The sequence below is a fragment of the Aythya fuligula genome, chromosome 6 (genome assembly GCF_009819795.1).
Source record: "Aythya fuligula isolate bAytFul2 chromosome 6, bAytFul2.pri, whole genome shotgun sequence".
Taxonomy (NCBI): domain Eukaryota; kingdom Metazoa; phylum Chordata; class Aves; order Anseriformes; family Anatidae; genus Aythya; species Aythya fuligula.
This window is the reverse complement of record NC_045564.1, coordinates 7,219,934-7,242,284: the sequence shown is the minus strand read 5'-3', so window position 1 is coordinate 7,242,284 and position 22,351 is coordinate 7,219,934. Positions and strand designations below refer to the sequence as shown.

Below are 22,351 nucleotides of genomic sequence, written 5' to 3'. Positions count from 1 at the left end.
AAGCAGGGAAAAGCTGGTGCTCTGCTTATGTGTTGCTCTTTGCTGTACAGGGCCCCTGGGCTGGGCTGGCACTGCTGGTTTCATTACAAGTTGCTCTGTATTTTGTGCCCTGTGTGCTACCGCTGCACACACTGGGCTGTGAAGGAGTAGCAGAGTTAGGGGCCTGACTGTTGGAAACCAGTGACAGGAATGCCTTTCTCCAGCCCCTGCCCAGATGCTTTTAAGCCCAGGCAAATTCCATCCTTCGCTGTAATTAAGCACTGAGCAGGTGGCAAGGAGTAGTCCTCAGGTTGCTGGTAAAGAAGTCAGAGAGCTGAATGTGTCAGGTACTCTCGGATCCCACGAGTGACCTCCAGGAATTACAAGGTGCAGTTAGCCCTCCGTTAGGTGCCTGCTGGATCTCTGTGCTGCTGACTGTGCTTTGTCACAACCGTTAGCTAGAAAGCCAGCACGGTATCTCTCAAGACTAAATGCTTGCCCCAAGTCTGCCTGTTTAACCAGCTTGAAACACATCACCAATAGTTTATTAGGGGTGCATAAAGCTGAGAATATCGCAGGGCGCAGCAGTGCAAGGTCACAGTCTTCGCCGTGCTGTCTGAAGCACTGCCGAGTTTCTGATGTGTTTGCGTGGTGGCTGCATTCTTTCTGAAACTGAGAGAAGGCTGGGCTTGTACTGGTTAATCTGGAGGCTCCTTATTAATAGGCTGCACACTTCATTGATTTTTAATTAATTTCTGAAGAGACACAAAGGATAAGTGCTGCAGCCCACAGACATCTCTGTACTTACTTTACTACACATCTCTATTGATCGCCTGCCTAAGGAGCAGAAGTAATCCATTTTAAATACACTTTCTTGGAGAGAGTGAACGCACTACACAATATACTCTCCCGACTGTAATTGTATTGGCAGGAGGGCAGCGTAGGGGTGGGAAAGGCGTTGTTCCGGATGCTGCCAACTCTCCAAGCTCAGTCTGTCTGCTGCTTCAGAGCAAGAAGCTGGAGCTCAGCTAGCCCTAGCATTGGGGCCGAGAGAGAACAGCAGTCGGAAACTCTTTGAAACCATTAATGCCCTGATACCTCTCCCTTTGGCTGCCCCTTTGAAAAACATCAGACACTTGTCAGGAGTTGGTGACCCACTGCGAGCTGACACCTGAAGTCTCCGAGCACTCCCCAGATCAGAGGACAGGTACATTCTGCTGCTGGCATGTGTAGCCCAGGTTACCAGGATTCACTTGGGAAACAGTAATTCCCAATCTTTGTCATAGGGTCTGTGTTCCTGCCAGCCTCTTAGCTGGAGTTACTTGGCAGTGAGTGTTTATTACCCAGCAAGGGGAGTTTTGCAGTGGTAAGTTTGTTTTTAGGCAGTTCTTACTTAAAGGCTTTTTTTACAGTGAAGGATGTTGGCAACACATAGCAGCTGAAGCAGTGCTAAGTACTTCTTGGCTTGCTGGATGAAGGTGAGTTGTGGCAGTGTTACCAGACACAGCAGGCATTAAATTCTGACTCGCAGAGCCCAGGTCCTTCGGTACATCTAGGGAAGGGCATCCCCGTGGTAGAACAGAAATCTGTGTCTGAGCAGTTGGTCCTCTGCTTACACAGGGACCCTTGGTACATTTGTCTTGCTTTTTTTCGCCTCTTGCATGGGCAGTGCACCCAAAGGACAGTCTCTTGAAAACACCTGACTGGTTTGTGTGGTCACCTTCATAGGCCCTTGTGAGAAGCAGATACTGCAGAGCTAGCAGGGAGGCATCAGATGCTAAGTACTTTATCAAAGTGCTGGGGTGACCCTTTACTCAAGAGTCCCTGACTTTATTAAGTTTTTGCTATTACAGCTGTTGGTCCTGGGCAGTAATTGGAGGGTCAGAAACTCTCTTGGCGTGTCTCTGCTGCACAGCACATTTGTGCATCTCATCTTTGTTGGCCTAGCGAGGGTGTGGAGGAGCTGCAGAGCTGTATCCACATTACTGTGTCCTTACTGGTGATACCCTTATTATAAGCAGAGCCACAGCCTGCAGTTTCTCTCACCTCTTGGGGCTGCAGTGCAGTAAGCTGAGCCCTGGTCATTTTCTTCAGAGGTTAAAGGAGACCATCCCTGTCCTCTTGAGCACATTGGGAATAGGAGACTGCTGTAGCCTGTGTCCACTCAGCCCAGGAGGCTGGGACATGTCACATACACAGCTTGCTCAGGGTGGAGGCTCTAAAACTGCTGTAGGGGAGCACCTTGGGCTCAGCTGTCTTAAGGAACCACTGCGGTGTCTGGGTCAACTACAAAACAGAGATTGGATACAACCCCACAGCTGCCTCCCTGAGGAATTTCATGTGTAAGAGTGAATTTTCTCCTAAAAGCCCATGTAGCAGCTGTGCAGCTGTGCCTGTACATGGGACCAGAACTTGGAGACAAAATGCGGGCAGTATTGAAATGCTTGCCTTGTCTCTCATTACTTATGCTGCTTTATATATTTATGTAACATCTTTCATGGGAGGAACATGAAGTGCTTTGCAGACTTCTTATGTTCAGCACCAGCTCATCTAGATATCTGCATAATTTGAGGGAGGCAGGGAGACAACTCATACTTCTCGCAGCGGGTCAGGCAAGGGAGATGTTTGATGATGACAGTGGAACAATCTCTCCTTCTGGTGACACCTTAGGAACTCAACACCCACCCGGGACAGATAGCTTAGTTTTAAGGACGCTACAACCTCAGTTCAGTGGTAACCCATTTATCTGTGTTTTGAAGGGGCTGAGAAGACACTCCTGAGATTTTAATTTAGGGTTGAAGGGGGTCTGGGCCCATCAGAATGGCTTCTCAGCCCAGTCAGTTATGCTTGGAAATGCCATAAGCTTATGAACTTGCTTCTCTTTTTTCTTTCTCCTCATTCCCCTTTATGAATCACACGTCACTGTGGAGTAGCCTGCATTTATCCTGTAATTCTCATCTAAATTTTAGCCTCATCGCCTCTTTCCTTTCCTTTTTGCTTCTTGACTTTGTTTTGATGCGTTATGCCTTAGTATCTTTTTTATTTTGTGCGTTGGGCCATAGCTCAGCAAAGCAGTAAATCATGCTTTAGGAATCCTATTTCTGGATCAGATATACCGCAGCAGGTGCATGATGCAGAGCATAGACCTGGTAGAGACTTTTCTTCCCCCAAAAAGTTTGTTCTTTTGATGCGTGTTTATACTGCCACAGGTAGCATGTGACCTCCTGTGGTTGGTAAGAAGCCAGCTCATGTTGATTTTGTGCTTCGGCTGAGTTGGGTGATGTGCAATCATACTCCTGTGTGTGAGCAGACAGAAGAGAGATACAGGATTAACCTGTGTGCAGAACATCACCGCTAATTTCTCATGGCAGAACCAGCTTGAGTTAGATGCCCAGGAGTCGTATTCATACTAGTTATCTTTCCATAGGGGTAATAATCCAGCTGTGCTGGCATCCTGTCTCCTAAGTCAAATACAGATAGGTTTGAGATAGCTTTTCTGTTCTCTGAACTATGTAGTCCAGAAGCCATTTAGCAAAGCCACTGCAGGACTCTGAGAAAAGGGATTATCAGTGGCTATGAACACACAGCTTTTACACTGCTCTTGTCACACAGCTTGGCATGCAGGCCTTGCAAAGTTTCACTGCCTGCTCCTGGCCAGGGCTATGTCATATGCTAGACAGAAGTTTTCTTTGTCTACCATTTACCAAAAAGGCCAACAACCCAGGCCAGGATACTACAGCAGTGGATCTCCCTCGCCAATTTACCTGAGTTCGCTGAACTCTGTACATTTTCAGAAAGCCTTGGCACCTAATCCGGTGGAAGAGCACATAGCAGAAGGTGCGAGTCCCCAGCTCAGTCTGCCAGCTTTGGACTGAAGTTGTTAGCATCCCTCGCTTCCCCTTGGCTGTGAGGATGGCCTTCAGACCCAGCTTCACAAGCAGACCTACATAACAAATCACACCTCTGCAGCTGAGTCAGTGTATTTCAGAGCAGTGTCAGTTTTTCCCTCCCACAGCTATCTCTGGAGTAACAGCTACTTAGATGATTCTGGTTGCTCATGACAACAAAGGGCACCGCGTTTTCCTTGAAAGCATATTTAGCCCCGGGTAAAATTATACTTCTTCCATGGGGTGAGCAGGGGGAAAGATGATCATTTCAAGCTTTCTGTAGTGATTCCTGTTATTAAGCTAGCCTCAAGTTATTAGGATGAAAAGAGGGCAGTCTCCAAGGCTGGAGATTAATGTCCGTGAGATTTGAGTTGGGCTTGAAATTTTCTTCTTCGCATTACCTGTTTGATGGATCTGCCATGTGTGCTGGCTTTGGTGGGTGGAAGTTATTATTGAAGAAAGTCTGTTCTTAATTTCTTTATGCTTGCTGAAGATGGGTTAAGATCAACATTCTCTCTGTGTAGAGAGAAAATAATGTTTATTGTTGAAATCGGCGAAAAGCCACACAAAGGAAGTGTTTACAGTATACCTGACTGCTAGTATTGATTGCTACAGTTCTTGGGGTAGGTGAATCTCTTTATACTTATTTTATTCAGTGGAATTGTCTTGCAAAATTAAATCTTGCATCTTGCAAAGCCATATGTATATGCTTAAACTTTAGTTAGTGATTCAACACACTTCAGTTCTTCTCTGGTAATTATCCCAAAGGGACTTTGCATTTAATGAAAGTACATACCTGCTTGAAATCTGTTGAATGAATACCCTTTTTCCTGAAATGAGCCTCATGGAAAGAGCTCTCAGGCGAGGCTCAGTCAGTTCAGAGAGTTGGACATGCCCTGAACTACAGCTGCAACCTTTGTAAGGAATCCAGAAGCATCCTCAGCTGGAGCGTGGGACTCTGAAAAGTCCAGGAAAGTGAAAGAAATCAAAAACCAGCATCTGAAACAGTCTGTACTTGCAGCTCTTAGCACTGCGAGCTGTACAAATGGAGGCTGCGCTCAAAAACTGCCCTCAGGAACTGGGAGACAAATGACAGCTGCAGAAAATAATGTTGGTGTGGTAAAGTAAGAAAACAGCAAATTGTGACCACATCTTAAAGGCAAGAGATCCTAGGGAACAGAGCCATAACTTCCCAGAAAAGCTTCATTGTGCTTTTTTAAAAAGTCCTTTCATTCTTTTATTTCCACCACTAACTCCATGTTGGTGATAGTCTTCTATAGATGCCTGCAGCACCAGAAGGCCTTGTATTTTATGAACCGATTTGATACTTCTTGCTTCAGCGCAGCACTTGGTAGGTCACAGAGCTGTCCCATCATGTTTTTTTCTTTCTTCCCTCGGATTTTTTTGACACACAGTCTCCTTTCCACTGTCCCACCTCAGTTTTTTGCCATTTACATATTACCTCATTTTCCAGGCTGTCATTTTTCTTGTGGAAAGAGCATGGCCGTGCCTGACTGTCCTGAAATGACCATACGTGATCTGTTTGTCCACAGTCCTGGAGACTTCACAAACAGCCATAACAAAATCAGAAAGTCTTTCTTCTCCTATAGATCTCAGTTACTAACTCATTGTCTGTTCAACAAGGCAATTTCTGTTCTGTATTATTCCTAGCCAGCTCTGAGAGTAAGCCAGTGGGAAGAGAGCAGGATTCACCTCAGCTACTTTTACTGCTGATTTTTTCCCCTGGCTATTATATAGAAAATTATCAAGGCTGCAGTGATAGGAAGGAAACTCTTAGTGGAGTTAAGCTCCCAGTGGCCATTTACATCTTTCCTGTCCACCTCCCTTCTTGGAACAAAGCTGCCTTCACTTAAAGCCTGTTTTTCTGCCCCTCAGCATTGCTATTAGTTTCCCTGCTGCAGTGTGAAACGTATAACACGTGGGCCAGCCAGGTCAGGTTAGTAATTGTGCAGGCAAGGACAAAAGACCTTTAGCACTAATTGAAGCCTTGGCAAAGGCATCTGTGTCTGTTTCTGAAAGGAGAATTTACATTTTCACAGTTGCATTATCACGTGAATAGAAAGGATCTGGGTGTTTTTAATGCTACGTATATCAGGTAAGGATTTGTATAGCACAGGTTTGTCATCATACATGACTCTGGCAGTGGGGTGCAGCTGAGGAAGATAAAAGGCTATTCCTTGTTCGTACTGCAATTCCAAAGGGGCGTCCTCAACTTACCTATGTTTCAGCTGTTTGCAGTGGCTGCTTGACTTCTTAATAGCAGTAGGTGCTGATTCAGAGAGTGATTTCATGTTAAGGCATCCTAGCAGTAATTACATTTCTGGTGACATCTTCTGCAAGGAAACTTGTGTCATGACGGGGATGGGGAAGTACCGGCAATGGGTGGGTCATGGCTGATGGCTGCGGTTGTGCGAGATGAATCTGGCCTCAGAGGTAAGGGGACAATTGATCCCGAATGGCTTAACGCTCAATTTTTGCCTCTTGGTGGTTTCAACAAAAAAGTCCCGCTCTGCTGTGGACACTCTGATTAATCTACTGGTGTGACATTTATCACTGTCTGGACATTTTATACTTCAATAATTCTGAGATCTGCATAGCTCTAATTTGGACGTACCAAGTCGTGAGCGGAGCTGGAGAACCCCAGCCTCGCAGATCACACTGCAAATTGCACGGCATGGTGTGCTTTGGATCAGGCTGTAAAGTGTCATTTTTACAAACAGATCCCTTTTCATTGTCTGGGGCTAAGGTTACTTGTAACTCTCACAAAGTGTCCTGTTGGTATTTGATCATGGGCTTGCTGGGTGGTGGTGGCACCAGCTGTGTAATACGGATGGTATTTTTTCATTACCCTTTCAGTGTGTCATGTAAAAAGATTACAGATACGTATAGAGCATTTTTCCTGCTAGGTTTGAAAATGCCTTCAAATGATGATTCTTGTCACAGTATATGTTTTGACACTATTGCTGCGGTGAATACTGTAAGCTTTCTGGTTTTAGATTGTTTTCATTCTGCTTGTATAATTTCATTTATTGAAAACAATTATAGCTACACTTCTTCTCTTCCACCTACACCATCCACCTTTAGAGCTTGTTGGTAGGATAGCAGGAAAATCAAACATGTTCACAACAGGGTATTCCTAAGAGCATTTACATTTCTGCAGGTCATGGACCTGCAGAGGATTTTGTAGCTGTCAACTCTACACAGCTTGTTTTTGGCTTTGCAAATAACACAGGTGGGAAGAAGTCCCGAGAAGCTTGTTTGACAGAGGTGAAGTAAACTGTAAGGAAGATGATACACAGATATTTCTTCCCTCCTGCACAGAAGAAGAAAACCAGGTGTGGTATTGGTTAGGAACAGTATTCAGGTTGCTGATGAGAAATCTGTCTAGTTCATAACATCATATGATATTAGATTGAATAAATGTAGTTTTACTAAGGAAGTACTTAATAATAGTGTACGATTGAAATGAATGAGTAGAATAAACAGTAAAACATCTTAAAGTGTTACTCTACAGGTTTAAGACGTGCTCGACAATTAAGTATGTAAAGATGGTAAAATCAGGCTAAGAAGGCATGCTTAAGGGTTTGGTTGTTTAACTCTTCCAGTGAAGGATGTTTCTAGACACCTTATCATCCATTCCTGTCATCATTAGCTAAAGATAAAGAGGGTAAACCTTGGCAGAAGCCGTCTATTTGAACAAGAGTGAAGTACTGTTTCTTCTTTTCTGCCAGAAGAAATCTGCAATATCTTCGTATAATTTCAATGATGCTAGGTACAAATTAATTTATTAAAAATGTCAATTTTATTTGCTTCCAGTGTGCTCTGATATCAACAGAACTCTCTCATTAGATTCTCCAGGGTCTTGTGTCCTCATCAAGTTCTGCTCGCAAATACCATTCTACAAGTTTGGGCCTTTCATTTTCTTCCCCCTTATTTTGAGGTCTTTCTGAGAATTTTGACCAAATCAGGATTTGGGAAGTTCTCTCAAGCCTTTGATGCTTTAGAGATACTTCTGTTCATTCTAACAATGTGAGTTCTTTTCCAAACTAAGTAGAAAGGAAGTGTAAGCAGCACCTTGGACGTGATGCACTGGGATAAGCTCTGTTTTTGCAGTGAAAGATGCCAGGCAGGGACGTGAGGCTGGGAGGCCACTGTCCTCCACCTGCCTCACAAAGTACTTCTGAGCAGTGCTGATGCTGCCTTGAGGCATTTCTGGCTACTGCATGGCATCAGAGATGTGAAACCAGGACTCATACGAATTCTCATCTGGATTTTATGGGACCACTTTTGTGGTTGTCATTCCTCTGTTACACTGTGTCGTTGCTGTTTCACCACGTGGTCTTTTTCTGGTTGGATTTCTTCAGCTGGCAATTGTTCTGCTAAGCCATTGGTGCCTCTGGTTTCATGATGTGGTGTTTGTATAACTCACCAGTGTTTGACCCCTAAGATTTGTCCTTTTCCTACAGGTTTTAATTTGATGTCAAAAACCATTAAGCTTTCAAAGACGTAGAGTTGTGATGTTCTCAGAACAGAACCAGCCAAAAGCATTGATTTGCAGTTGGCAAGAGGGCGTTTGCTTCAACAAGCAGTGCTTTTAAAAACAGTTCTGTTTGCTGTGTGCCAAAGAGCCCCTGTGTCCCCTTTCAGTGAAATAGTGTTTATGCCAAATGATCTCCCACACATTCTCAAATCTTTCAGTGGTGTTTGCATTGAAATATTTCACCTAAATGCCAGAGCAGTTCAGAACTCCACTTGATGCTTTTCATAAAGACATCCACGGCCTGTCAGAACGGGCTGCATTCTGGCCTGGTGACCATGAACAGCGGCTTACTCATATGCACTGTCCTTCTAACATCTAGAGGGATAGGGATGTGTGAGCTTCTTTTGTTGCTAGAGGGAATAAAATCTGGCCCATGACACTGAGTAATCTGGTTATTTTAATCACTGCCTGTGACTTTCTGAATTATCATCTGTATTACGGGCTAATATGATCTCTCTGGTATTCAACAAGGACTTTTTTAAAATTACCATATATATTATACAGAGCTAATATATTAAGAGATACCTTAAGGGTAATTATCAAGTGTGTAATTTCATCTGTAGGTTCTTATAATGATGGTTAATGTCATAAATGCCTTTTAATAAAATAACAGGCTTGTAACCCTACCTGACTATCCTTTATGTGTCATATAATTAGTAAGACCAAGCTGTGGTGCTCAACTGTGTGCCATACTGACAGTACGTGGCTTGTCTTTCATCACAGTAAGAAAAAGGTTAAGGCCAGGCATATTTCCTTACACGTACAGGCAGCTGGATGGGCTTGTTAACGAAAGTACTTGTACCTGAACGTATATGCTTGAAAAAAAAAAAAAAAGAAAAAACAAACATCTGTTGATCTAGTGATTTACCATACTACTACATGCAAAAGTAAAAGGAAGTAAAAAAGGCAAGTAGATTGCAACCCTTGGACAAGAAATTGTTTTCCTTATAATCCACTTTGAGTACTGAAAATTTGTGTCCAGCTCAAAATATTTGGTAAGAAGCTTTGTCTTGAATTGAGGGTACTTGCCTGGAACTTGGAAGATCTGGGATTATCTCCCAGTCTGGCCAAATTTCCCTGGGGCTTTGGCTAAGTCACTTAATCTTTCTGGTCTTCAGATTTCCTGTCTGAAAACTAGGGGCTGTAATACTTAGTTCCTTTGTCTCACCTTCTCAGGTTCTAAACTTGATTGAGTAAGATACCAGTGGCTGTTTTTTGATTGTTTTGTTAGTTTTTGGCAATTACCATAAAATTGTTCAAATCGGAAGGAACCTAGAGTCGTGTGATCTCACCTCCTGCTCAGAGCAAGGGCAATGCTGAATTTCTCTTTGTTACTTAATCACTGTGACCAAAAAAAAAAAAAAAAAAGAAAGAAAAAAGTAAGATTATTTTACTGTTCTTTGTCCTTCAGGGAATGATGTACCTGGAAGAGAGGAGACTTGTGCACCGGGACTTGGCAGCCCGTAACGTCTTGGTGAAATCACCAAACCACGTGAAGATCACTGACTTTGGCCTGGCAAGACTTCTGGAAGGGGATGAGAAGGAATATAATGCTGATGGAGGGAAGGTGAGGATTTTCCTTGTCTGGAATTAAACGTATGCCACTGTTACAAATCTGCTGAAGTTACTAGTTAGGACAGTGTATCTTTAGCAGACTGTATCTTTGTAAGGAAGTCTGACAGTGACTTAGCAAAGCCCTGTCTTCTGGCAGTGAACTGTACGTGTGAAATCTGCTCATTTTTCCTCAGTAAGCTTCTCCAGGTCCAGAAATAAAATTGTCAGAACAGTTTCCACACCCTGAATTAGTTTTTGCTCCTAAGTTCCATTTTGTATCTTGTCCTAAAGACTTCTGAAGTCAGTTCAGTGAGTGACTGATGTTCTAGGGCACTTCTGCCAAGTCCCTTTCTTTGGTCAGTATGGACTTCAACAACTTGCAGTCCCAGGTTCCCAGACAGGTTATTTTACAGAAAACAAATAGAAAGGCCACAGCCCATGCTTGTTTTTGTAGCATATGAGAATTACATCTGCTTAGCAAAGAGCCACCCCTTCTGTCACCATGGAAGAGCCTGTGGATGCTGTTTCTCACATCCAAGTTCAAGTCTGCAATACCATGCTGGATGCCAGGCTACTAAAAAGCTTTCCTCAGGATAATTTTGAAACCAGGTATTTGCCCATATTACTTTTCTGCATACAGCAGAACTTCCATACAGTGCCTTGCCCCAGCTTTAATGCTTTCAGATTGATACATTATAAATTTCGGAAGGCTGAAGTTGCGTACTGATGTCAGCTGCTCCCTCAACATTTTGAAATTTCACAAATCAACCTGTCACAAAATCCCAAGGGGTTCTGCCTCTCCTGTCGTTCCTTTTCCCCAGTGTTCATTTTGCTTTCTATGTACTTTCTATCTGTGTTTTTCTGTGCTCATTTATGCCCTTGTGTGAGAAAAACAGCTGTTGCCAGTTCATGCTTTTTTTCCTGGCTGGGCTGCTGCCTTATTTGTGTGGCTGCTGCTCCTGGCAGCTGTTGCATGGGTTACATCAGCACTTCAGTCAACAAGGAGAGGTTGAGAGGAGTCACCAGTGCTTCCCCATTTCCCCCAGTAAAGAGACCTCCTGGCAAGGAAGGTGGAGTTCTGGCATTCTTCCCTGATGCTTTCAGTTCTCTCATCCCCTCTTCAGTAACCCTTCTGCCTCTTCTCTGTCTCTTGCCTTCATCAGGCAGTGAATGACAGAAAATGAGCAGGTCCTTCCAAACCAGCTGTTCCCTGACAGCTGTTAGATCCTGTCCTGGACTTGTGAGACCAGTCACGCTGCTGGGCGTTCTGGAGCTGGATTTACACATCAGATGTTTCACTTCCCAGTTCCACAGAAACATGCTGTTAGATCCAGAAAACACTTGCAGTTTAACATTGTCTTGTAAGCATACTAAGAGAGATTCGGCTCAGTTTCCATTCTTGGAGATTTTTCCGACTAGACTGGCTAAAGCCCCGAGTAACTTGGTCTGATCTCATTGCTGACCCTGCTCTGAGCCTGAGGTTCAAGACTTCCTGAGGTCCCTTCCAGGCCAAGTTATCCCGTGATGAACAATGCAGCTTTGCTTTTTCTAACACTTGTTCCAGTTTAAAACAACCCAACCATGTTTAATGGGAATGAAAGCAGTACACTTCTGTGGAACTTGGTGGAGGAGGATGAACTGTCTTTACAAGTGCTGAGCCACCATTTAATAGAGCGCTATTTTTGCCATAACTGTATAGGTTATGTTCATTAGTCAACTTCATGGAAGGTGTTTTCATAAGGGTTTGAACGAAGACACATCCTCTGCTTTTACACCCACCATCTGTTCAGATTTTGCATGCAGTTACATCTCTCTTCAATTTATTCCACTACATGTTGCATAGCTCCAAATCAGAGGGGACCTGTACAGGTCCATGCCAGGTAAGATTCACTTAAGTGTCCGTCTATTAGAAATTACTGGACTTCAAGACTGAGCCTCAAAGGCCCAGGTCAGAAATAGAAAACACCAGGAATTTCATTTTAACACAAACTCCAGAGGGAGAACCCTAATTCCAAACTGGGGTTTGCATTTGCCTACACACCCTTTCCTATCAAGAAAGAGATAAGCTCCCCCCAGTGATGATTCACAGCCAGAGGCTATCTTGGGACTTCTGACTTGTTTTCTAGAGCAACAGTTCTCACTGCAGTAATGATACAGACAATTGGGAAGGCTAAGTTCCTAATGAATATTACAAGTTAGAAATTAAGCACAGTAAATCCTCCCTATTGCCTGTTTACCCTGATGATGATTATGTGGACTGTGAAGTATTATGGACGTTGCATTATTAACTAGCCTCATTAGAGAGCAATCAAGATAGCAGAGCCAGGTTTTGCAAACTGTTGGGCAGAAGAGCTTCTGTGTTCTACCTTCTGCTGCGCTTTTTAAGGGGATTGGATGGAATTTTTACATAGGTCCCAACTTTACACAGGCATGATGAAAAAGCGAGTTGTTCTCTACCTGAATCAATGAAATTCAGATGGTGTGAAAAGTTCTGCAGGTAACTGGTTTGCATTTCTCACCTCTGTATGTTCACTGAGTCAAAGTCCATTCTAGAGCCCAGGGACGACCACTTCCTCTGCTGTTGGGGTAGTGCTGTTTTTTTTCTAAGCTTGCACTTGAAAGAAAAAATGGGGAGAAAGCTGTTATGTATGTACACGATCCAGCTTTATTGTTTTAATATTGTATTTCTAAGCTTGCATTTTTCTTGTCTTTTCCTAGATGCCAATTAAGTGGATGGCTCTGGAGTGTATACACTACAGGAAATTTACCCATCAGAGCGATGTTTGGAGCTACGGTAAATCTTCACGTGATTAGTTTAAATATGTGTATCTTGTAATGTGTTAAACCAGGCTGTGTTACTGTGTTACAGATAGCCTTTTTTCTTTCAGAAAGAAGAGTTAATTCTAGTAGTTTTTACTTTTCTTTTTTTTTTCTTTTTTTTTTTTTTTAAATAATGTGTAACTCTAAACAGCAATTGTTACTTGTCTCCTACCTTACTTCCCTGCTTACAAAAATACATTATCATGATGTCCCTGCTGGGATGACTGCCGTAAGGTCTGGACTGGTAGAAATTTGGATGATTATTATGACAGAAGAAGGCTTCTTTCAGCTTAGCCACAGATTCATAAAAATACAGCTGCAGGTCATAATTTCCAGCAGTCCTTTGAAAATCTTAACTATAAAAGTCATGAATGTCAAAAAAATATTTTCAGACTTATGGGAATTTCTGTACCTACAGTCAGATAAAAGGGAATTTGCCATAATACAGAGCAAATATAGTAAGAGAAAGAAGAGAAAGAGACAGTATCTCCAAGCTAACTAAAACACGCATGGGTTTAATTTCACAGATAACTTTGGAATTGGTTAGTCAGGTCAGTTCATGTGAACTCCACACACACAAAAATAACATTTGAGAATTAGATGTTCATTTAATGTTGGAAACGGTGTTATCCTGATGAACTTCTATGCCGTATGTGTTTAGCTCCCTGCCTGTTTATTTCACACAGGTATTACTAATAAAATCTTATATACCTTTGTAAGTGGAATGTATCTGGGGCTTACAGACTCCTATTTGCATTTCTTGTTGCCATATCATTTTGAAACAAAAAGCCATGCAACTCCTCTATTCATTACTCACTTCTACCTGTGGGTAGCAGCAAAAGACACTGTTTGCTGTGACTGAGTAGCTGCCCTCTTCTATTCAGCTAAGAAAAATATATGAGAATTAAATTGATCATGTAAAGCTGCTGTTTCTACTCAAATTCTGCACAACCTATATCACTTAAGAAAAAATACGCCTCCATTTATGAAATTCATTTTAAATGCAGGAAGCCTAGAATATTTATAATCAGAAAGGACAAAACCAAAAAGACTTGACAAGTTATAGTTATTGAACATCAGCAAAGAGGTGAATGAGGCTGAACTAAATACGTGTTTTATACATAATGTATTTTTGCCCACTGCTTTTCACATTAGTATGACAGCTGTCAAAATATGGCTACTGATCTGGAGGCATGTTTTAAATGACCTTTGCAATAAAATAAGAGCAAAACCAAAGAAACAGGTGTGAAAGAAGCATTTTCAATATTTAAGATTTTGTTTGGTGACAAATTGTTGCTTATGATATATGACCTTTATTTCCAGCTCTGATGCCAAAACCAATCCTATGGCTTTTCAAAAAGAGAATCTTGGTTTTGAAGCACAGCAGTATCATAACTCAAATCCATAAGGTGTTTTAAGGAAAAATAATAATACAAGTGGCTGTGAATGACTTAGAAGGCAAAGACAATGACATAACACTATGATGCTCTGAGTTAGGGAACATCTTTGGTTTTTTTTCCCTTGAAAATAACAGAGTACATCAGCTATTCATTTGCCTTTTTGATATGATAAAAGAGCAAGATACATTATTTTAATATTGCATCCATTTACTTTCCCAATGTTTATTTGTCTTAGACCTTTCTGTTGTGCCTCATATCTATCATGCTGCTTTTTATGCCAATAAAAATGAGGGAAGTTGCTTTTGTAGCCTAACAGTAAGTGCCATTTCACCATTTTCTGGAGCTTGTTAAATGGCAAACCAAACTTTGAGTATTTTCACAGGCCCTGGTAATGAAGAGATTGCAGTCCAGAACTGGGCCACAATACCGAGCTGTAAGAAATTGTGTAGCAATCTGAGTAGTATGACTTCAAATATTATCACTCTTCTGTCTAGGAGTCACTATCTGGGAGCTTATGACCTTTGGTGGAAAGCCATACGATGGGATCCCAACTCGAGAGATCCCTGACCTCTTGGAGAAGGGAGAGCGGTTGCCCCAGCCTCCAATCTGCACTATTGACGTTTATATGGTGATGGTGAAATGTAAGTAATTGTAGTTTTTAATATCCATGCTCAGTGCGAGAAGAATGCTATTTTAGAATATTTGCATCTATATTTTCTGACAGTGCTGGGTAATAGTGCAAGCTGTTTCAAAACAAAAGCTTCCCAAGATACTGTAAATTCCATTTAAATAGTGTGTACACATTTTTTTGCAGTTGCAAAATATAAGAATTCAGCCATGAAGGGTTGAGTTAGCTTCTTATTACTGTCAGATGCTATCTCAAATTCTTGCTGTGAAGTCAAAATTGTGTCATTGTTATTGTAAACCCTTGTCATTTCCATGACAATTGATTTTGATGTTAAAAAAGATAGCATTAAACATAATTATGGTACATGGATACTAAGCCAGTGAAGGTTGGGAGGAGAAATGCTGGTTCCAAATACTGAGGAAAGAAAGCATGAATGTTTTATTGTTAGTAAAGAATTGATGATTGTAATAGTAATAATAAAAAGCAAAATTAATATAAGGAATGATACAGAACGGAGATTTGTCATTCTTAGTCCAGTATAATAATTTATGGATATTTTTACTTCAGCAAAAAAGGAAACCAACTTGTAGTTGGTTTCTTCCTACCCTTTTTATCTTCAAGATACCTACACTAGTGACTATATTCTCTAAGGCTATGCTTCTAATTTAAAAAGAATTAGGGACATCTCTCTGGTGTTTCTGACTTAATTTAAGTGAGATTAATGTACAGCTATCTCATCCATCTTCTATGGACCTTTCCCTTTTGCCTTGTACACAAAAACACAAAGAAAATAACACTAACAGAGGTAAATAAGCTTTTTCTGAATACAGCTAGAGTTGCTAGCAGTTCGTGAAGCTGGTAGTGTGAACACCCTCATGCATTCAGGAGTTTGCATTTGGAATGTGCAGTACTTCATCTCTTCTTTTCCTACCCCAACCCTTTGTTAAAGTATTGAGCTCTACACTGCTTAGTAGTGGTGAAGAATTTGAACACCACATCTATAGTATGGGCTGGTTCAGTTCCGGACATGTCAAAGTTTAAGACAGTGAAGAACTGCCCATATCCTATGTTCTACCCTGTTCTCAGGGTAGTTTGAAGACTGGGGAATAACGTGACTCCATCAAACACTTAAGTAGAGTACTGTGGGGGAATTTTCAGTGTGGTTTAATGTAATTTGGACTCTGCATACCAAAAATGGGCAAGATTTGAATCACCAGCACTGCCTGGTGCCTGCCAATCCCCTTGGGTTCCTACAGCCAGGTAGTTGTGATAGGGAGGTAGAGAGGGATTTTCTTTTCAACATCAGCTATCCATTCTGTTACATACTGATACAAGGACAGGAGATGTTTGGTAACCTCCAATGTTACTTAGAAAAGAGTTGTTTGTATTAGTTAATAGATCAGTTCTCCTTCATATCACATTCCTACCCTAAAGACAATTCTGTGAGTCTTACTAAAGAAACCAAATAATTAAACCATGTCTTGGTGACTTTGGGATGGAGACCAGTACACCGGTACTTTCCTGTTACTTATGAATAAATGCTGCAGAACCATGCATACAACAATTAGCAGTCTCAACATGTTCAGGTAGATCTGGGAAACAGAGAGGAAAGGTGCTTGAATTATCACAGACCTTTTAACATAAGTGCATGCAGGTAGGGAAATCACCAGAACAGTACAAGGGGTTCATGTTGGTCAAGTGCAAATATACTGAAGCTGGTGGGATTTCTAATGAGTATGAGGTTATTCTCAGAGAACAAAGGAAGTCCTAGCAGACTGATTGTTCTGGAAGATGGAAAGTCCCAGCTAGATGTACAGGCTTAGTCCTGTAAGAACTAAGTGGAGTTCTTTATAATAGCTTTTGTTGTTGTTGTTGCTTTGATCGCTTCTTCAGTTAAAGGCTATGAAGGAGATAAGGCCTGCTTCATTTTGCCTCCCTGACAAATGAGAACGCGTTCTTGGGGAGTTGCTGAGAGAATCTTCCCTTAGAAAAAGCTGACGCTGAGATAAACTAGTTGCTAGTAGTGACTGCCTATGCTACTTGCTTGTTTTGCAGAAAACACTTGAAGGGATTGAGAACTGTTGTTCCTAATGAATGTTTGTGGGAGAACGAAGGAGCGGAGAATCACCCTTGCACAATTAAAATAGCTTCTAATGCTTTGTGTGAGGTCTGTGTTAATGATGCAGATACATGAATGCAGAATTAACTGAAAGGCAGGACGGGAAGTCAGTCGTCCTGTAGAACTGTCAAACAGCTCTTTGTAACGTAAACCACTGTGGAACAGTAGTTCAGTTAAAAGAAATGTGTTTAGCAGTGACTTTGTAATAAACCCACTAGGCTCAGATGAGATCGGAGATTAATTATATTACAGATAAGGCAGATCCATAATAAAAGATGGTCAGAATTGCCATCTAAACGGCCAAATACAAAAAATTACAAGGCCTTGTTACTGACTCTATTTTTTGGGATGGGGAACAGGAACTCAGAGCAAATTAAGAAACCCTTGCAGTGTGGAACATCCAGTCTCCTCTGGCCGGGACCAGATGTTTTCACTTTAGAGGTGTCAGAGTTCCATCTTTCTGGTTTTCCCAGGCTCCTTATTGCATTTTTTCTCTAGGCAAGAACTATCAAGGACATCATTTCACTTCAAACTTGTGCATTTTTAAAAACTTAATGCTTTTTTTTTCTTGACAAGTAACTGCTTACTTTGTTGTCTTTGATCTGTGCCCAGGCTGGATGATTGATGCTGACAGTCGGCCTAAATTCAAGGAGCTGGCTGCTGAATTCTCTAGAATGGCTCGAGACCCTCAAAGGTACCTGGTAATTCAGGTAAGCAATATTAGGGGAAAAGAAAAAAAAAATCTGCCTATCAAACCAGATTATTAAGGGGATTGCCTTTGAATTTTGGGAGTTCAGAATGCTCTTGAACTTAAATCAAACGCCGTGACTGTAGTACTATACAGTAGTAAAGTAGAATAGCCAGTGTCTGTATCTCAGAAGTTAGGAGAAACACCAGAGACCAAAGCGTGAAATCAGTTTGACACAGGTACTCTCACGCTCATATCACCTCCACATCATGGAGTACAGTGTGGAGGGAAGTCCAGCTGGTTCTTAGCTTCACACTGAGGTAAGATTTCCTAGCTGAAGATTCTCTAGAAGCACAGGCTGCCACTTGCGTGCCTCCTGACTGCTTCTGGGACTAGTGGTAGTCTCATCACACAGTGTTTCATTTCACTGTGTAGGCATGCTAGCCTGCACGAGGTGTATTACTGCACAGCGCCAACATATGCTACTCTCCTGCAACTTGAGAAGTAAAATACATTTGGAAAGTACAATGCTGGTCAAGAAGAATTATGGTGCTTTATTTCTCCTGTGGTATTCCCCACTGTGCTAAATTGTAGGTTCAGCTATTATGAGTGACTCTGAAAAAATCAGTCTGATTTAAATACTTCATTAAATAGGACACATTTCCCCATTCAGAATCTCTTTTCCCTGTCTCCCTTTGCCCTGCCCTTCCCTCCCTTGTTACAACTACATATAGTCTAGTGGGTATTCCTTCCCGCTAGGCTTCTTCTCCAGTGATCCTTGCAGACAATATGGGCCATGTACATCCTGAAGAGAAACCAGGGTAGCTCCACTGCACTGGTATCTCTGCCATTGTGATTCCCCCTTCCCTCCAGAGGCCATCAAGAATGATGAGCTTGCTGTTGAGCTTTTAAACAGGTCTGTATGAATGCTGTAGTGCAGCCATGACTCCCTGCTGAATTCACACGTGGTAGAGTAATTCTTGAGGAGGGGGAGGCCACTCTTGATCCATGCAGTTAAATTTAGTATCATTTCTATGGGCAGTTAGGCGTTTAGGGCATGAGCTGCCTTTTCTGATGGTTTTTGGCACTGAGCAAAGCACAGCCATGATTTGCCTCTCTGGCTTGTAAATGCCGTTTCAGTAAAAAATACTTATTGTTGTTGCTGCTGTTGTTACCCAGTTTGATTTTTATTGCTTTCAGCTCTGTTACGTTCCACAGAACTTTCCATATGGATGAGAGGGAAATTTAGCCCACCAAGTCCCTAAAAATACAAATGAAAATAAAGCAAACATCCAAACACAGCAGTTGCCATGTTATTTTCCCCAACATGCAAGCCTAAATAGCTGAGATATTTCACAAAATACATCAGACCTTGACAGAATTTGGGTCAGAAACTGAGCTTGTATGGGAAAAGAAAGAAAGAATAAAAGCTTAGTCACAAGAATGCCAAAAGAAAGATAATTAAAAAAAAGTAAAAAGGCTTTGCTTGATTTATGCACTTATTCCCTTTCTGTCATCATACTCCCAGTAAAAAAATCAAATGACGTGGATGTGGTGCTTTAGAACAAATAAAACAGCATGTGCAGTCCCTGCAGCCTGGCTGCTAGGGCATGAAGAAGGCCTAAGTTCCCTGTTGGGAAATTAATCCATCTCTTTGCTGTTTTCCTCTCTCCATACAACCTATTCAGGGAGATGATCGTATGAAACTACCAAGCCCAAATGACAGTAAGTTCTTTCAAAACCTTCTCGATGAAGAAGACCTGGAAGATATGATGGATGCTGAAGAGTATCTTGTTCCTCAAGCCTTCAATATCCCTCCTCCCATCTACACTTCCAGGACAAGAATTGATTCCAACAGGGTAAGAGCAAGCTCTGGCAGAAGATACTGGTTATTATAAAAGCACAGGTGGAGATTTAAGTACACTAATCAAACACAGGTGAGAGTTGCCTTGGGAATTACAAGCTTCCATTGTAAGGAGAGTGACTATAAAAATGTTGTCACTGGGTTCCCTGTTCATTGTGCCCAAGTGAATTTTGAATTAATAGCTCAGCCTTGAGTGAACAAAGGCTCGACTTGAACTGCCTGTCCTGAAAGCACAGCTGAAGCTTTTGAAGTCAGGCAGTGTTGTTTCTCAGTTGTGTACCATCCTGGGCAGGAAGTACACAGCTCTCATTCTCTGTCCCTGCAATCCTTTCGTCTTGACAGGGTTGGCACTGATGTAACTGAGGGCAGCTGGAAGATATAGATAATGCTGCTTTTGTGTCTCAAGCCAGATTTCAGACCCAGCCCCTTTCCCTGTTATATGTGATGCTTTCAGGGCCCGCCTTCACAAGCATGGGTTTTGGCTGAGCATATCAGAGATTTTGGCATGTTGATCTTTGTAAAATCCCTGTTAGGGAAGGAAATGATCATTTTACAGGAACAACTGAGGCACAGAGAGGATTCAGGTGGAATTCAGCTTGTTTAACTGTAACCATCAAAAAGATTGAGATACAATCTAAGCTCTTCACCTGAACATTCAGGGGGTGATGATTTCTGCCCGCTTTGGACATCTACAGTGGGATAAGTCACATTCTGGAGGTGTCTCTCTCTATCTGCTGACCGCTGACAGCTCCAGAACAGTCTCAGACCTGGTGCATGAGGTCTGGTGAAATGAACTCTGCCATAAATGCCTCAGCACAGGAGGAGCACTGCTGTATGTGGGACCTGAGTGCAGGTTTCCTGAATTCCTTTTCACTCTAGAGTTCCCTGTCTGCAGCTCTGACCTCTGCGCAGTGCTGCATTTGGCTCTGGCCTTTTAATAGTTTATAGTTAGTAGTAGATGCCCCCCCTTCTCACAAAACTAAGAAATGGTGAAATGTCATTGCTGATGCCAGGACATTTGCACAAGCATCAGATGTATTCAGTAATTAGGGACTTCCCTTGTTGGGTTGGATTTTTCTCTCCACTCTGCTTTTAGTGGAAAGTCCCATTTTGAACCACTAAGTGCAGTCTCATTGAAATGCTGGTATTTATTCCGTATGGGTTAGAATTCTATCAAACATTTATCCATAGCGTAGATAGTTCCAAATTCACACCCTGGTCTGAATCCAACCCAAACCATCATGCATTGATTACACCACGTGTGGAAGGGAGGAGGTAAGTGATGGAGCAAAGAGTGCTGGAACCAGGTCAGTTTTCATGTCCTAACTGTACGCTGCATGATGCTATTTCATCTCTCCTGAGTAAATTATTCTGGAATAAGGAAGACAAAACCTAGCCTTAAACAATATCCGATAAATTCATAAGGAAATTGCTACTGTTTTTAAAGGCAAGGAGACTTGAGAAGTGTTTGGAAGAGGCTGGGTTGTAGTCCCAGTGGCTAAGTTGGATTCACCCAGTGCATTTCCTGCATCACTAGACAGCAGTGCAGAGGGGAATGATGCATGATTTAGCAATAAACAAGAAACTTTCCATTTATTGCAACGAGAGTTTTTAGGGCTGACGCTCATCTGAAATAAGTCAGTTTTACTTCACCTGTCTCTGGAGAGGTTCTGTTTCCTTTACTGCCAGCTTCTGAGAAAAGGAGGAAATGGCAATGGTTACCTTCAAAAGTTGCTCACTTGTGTACCGCTGTGGATCACTGTAACTTTGTTTTACACAGCCAACACTTAGACCAACACAGGGTAGCCAACACTCCCACTGAGAAATTCATGGCAAGCAAACCCAGATATGTATTACTATTATTGTGCAAAAATTTAAATAACTTTCTCACAGCCTCTGCCCAACTTGCAGCCACACTGCTTGCACACGTGATCCCCCTGAAGTCAGCAGAACTGCAGAAGGAGACCCCACGCCTTCATTTTGTCACACAGAGAGGCTCCATCACATTCTTGATGTGATGTCTCTTCTCTGCAGCTCGCAATTTCCCATCTTGGTTTGAGACTGTGATCTTGTCCCACTTAGTCAGTGGGAGCTTTGCTTTGCAGTTCAATTTAATGACAGTAGCAAGTCTGTATCCTGCTTTCAGTAGCTCCTACTGCTGGGAATTTTTCTCTGGAATCATATGACAATCTAACACTTAAATCTGGAATTACCCTTTGCCAAAAGTTTCCAGATTCTGAGCCAGGTTTTCTAGCTCACAGAGGGCAGCTGGGGGACAGGAGGCTCACACTCAGCTCTGTGGCTTTGCACCCCCTCCAGCTTTGTAGCGTTTTTCTTCTTTGCAGAAGCCTCCTTACAGAGGGGTAATTTTTAAGGCAGAAAGAACAGATGGGCAAAGAAGTTGCCACTGAATTCGCAGCTGATTTATAATAGCGCTTGCTGGAGTGGCTGCAGACTGATTTCTGACCTGTAACAATATTAACCTTTATAATATAGAGGGGCTAGTCCAGTGTCTCAGATCAGTATAAGTCTCAGTTCTATTTGCTAACAGCCCTGCATTTCCTGAATGCACTGCTAGGACTGCCACACAGGCATGCACATCCAAACTGCAGGAAGGCCACAGCATAAAGTTGTTGGAGGGGCTTGGGGCTGCATTGAAAGCCCCACAGCATCTTTGCATTCATGGTTTCCTTTGCTGGGAGTTTCTTTTTGGATGTACTACATTTGTGTTCCCTCTGTACAGAAAGCTACATGCCTCTGTGTTGGTTTTTTTTTTTTTTTGAAAACACTCAGTTCTTGGTGTGTTAACAGTTCTTCCTGTGAAGATTAGTGTTGGTTTGAAACACAATAC

General features: G+C 42.1%; 1 protein-coding gene across 1 annotated transcript in view; it reads left to right on the top strand.

Moving 5' to 3' along the window:
* The window catches only part of ERBB4 (erb-b2 receptor tyrosine kinase 4), a 568,512-nt gene that overhangs the window by 524,380 nt on the left and 21,781 nt on the right, over window positions 1-22,351 (top strand). Inside the window, exons 21-25 of the mRNA XM_032189886.1 lie at window positions 9,839-9,994; window positions 12,700-12,775; window positions 14,696-14,842; window positions 17,561-17,658; window positions 19,325-19,495. Coding sequence (XP_032045777.1) covers window positions 9,839-9,994; window positions 12,700-12,775; window positions 14,696-14,842; window positions 17,561-17,658; window positions 19,325-19,495 — 648 coding nt within the window. The remainder of the gene's footprint in view (window positions 1-9,838; window positions 9,995-12,699; window positions 12,776-14,695; window positions 14,843-17,560; window positions 17,659-19,324; window positions 19,496-22,351) is intronic.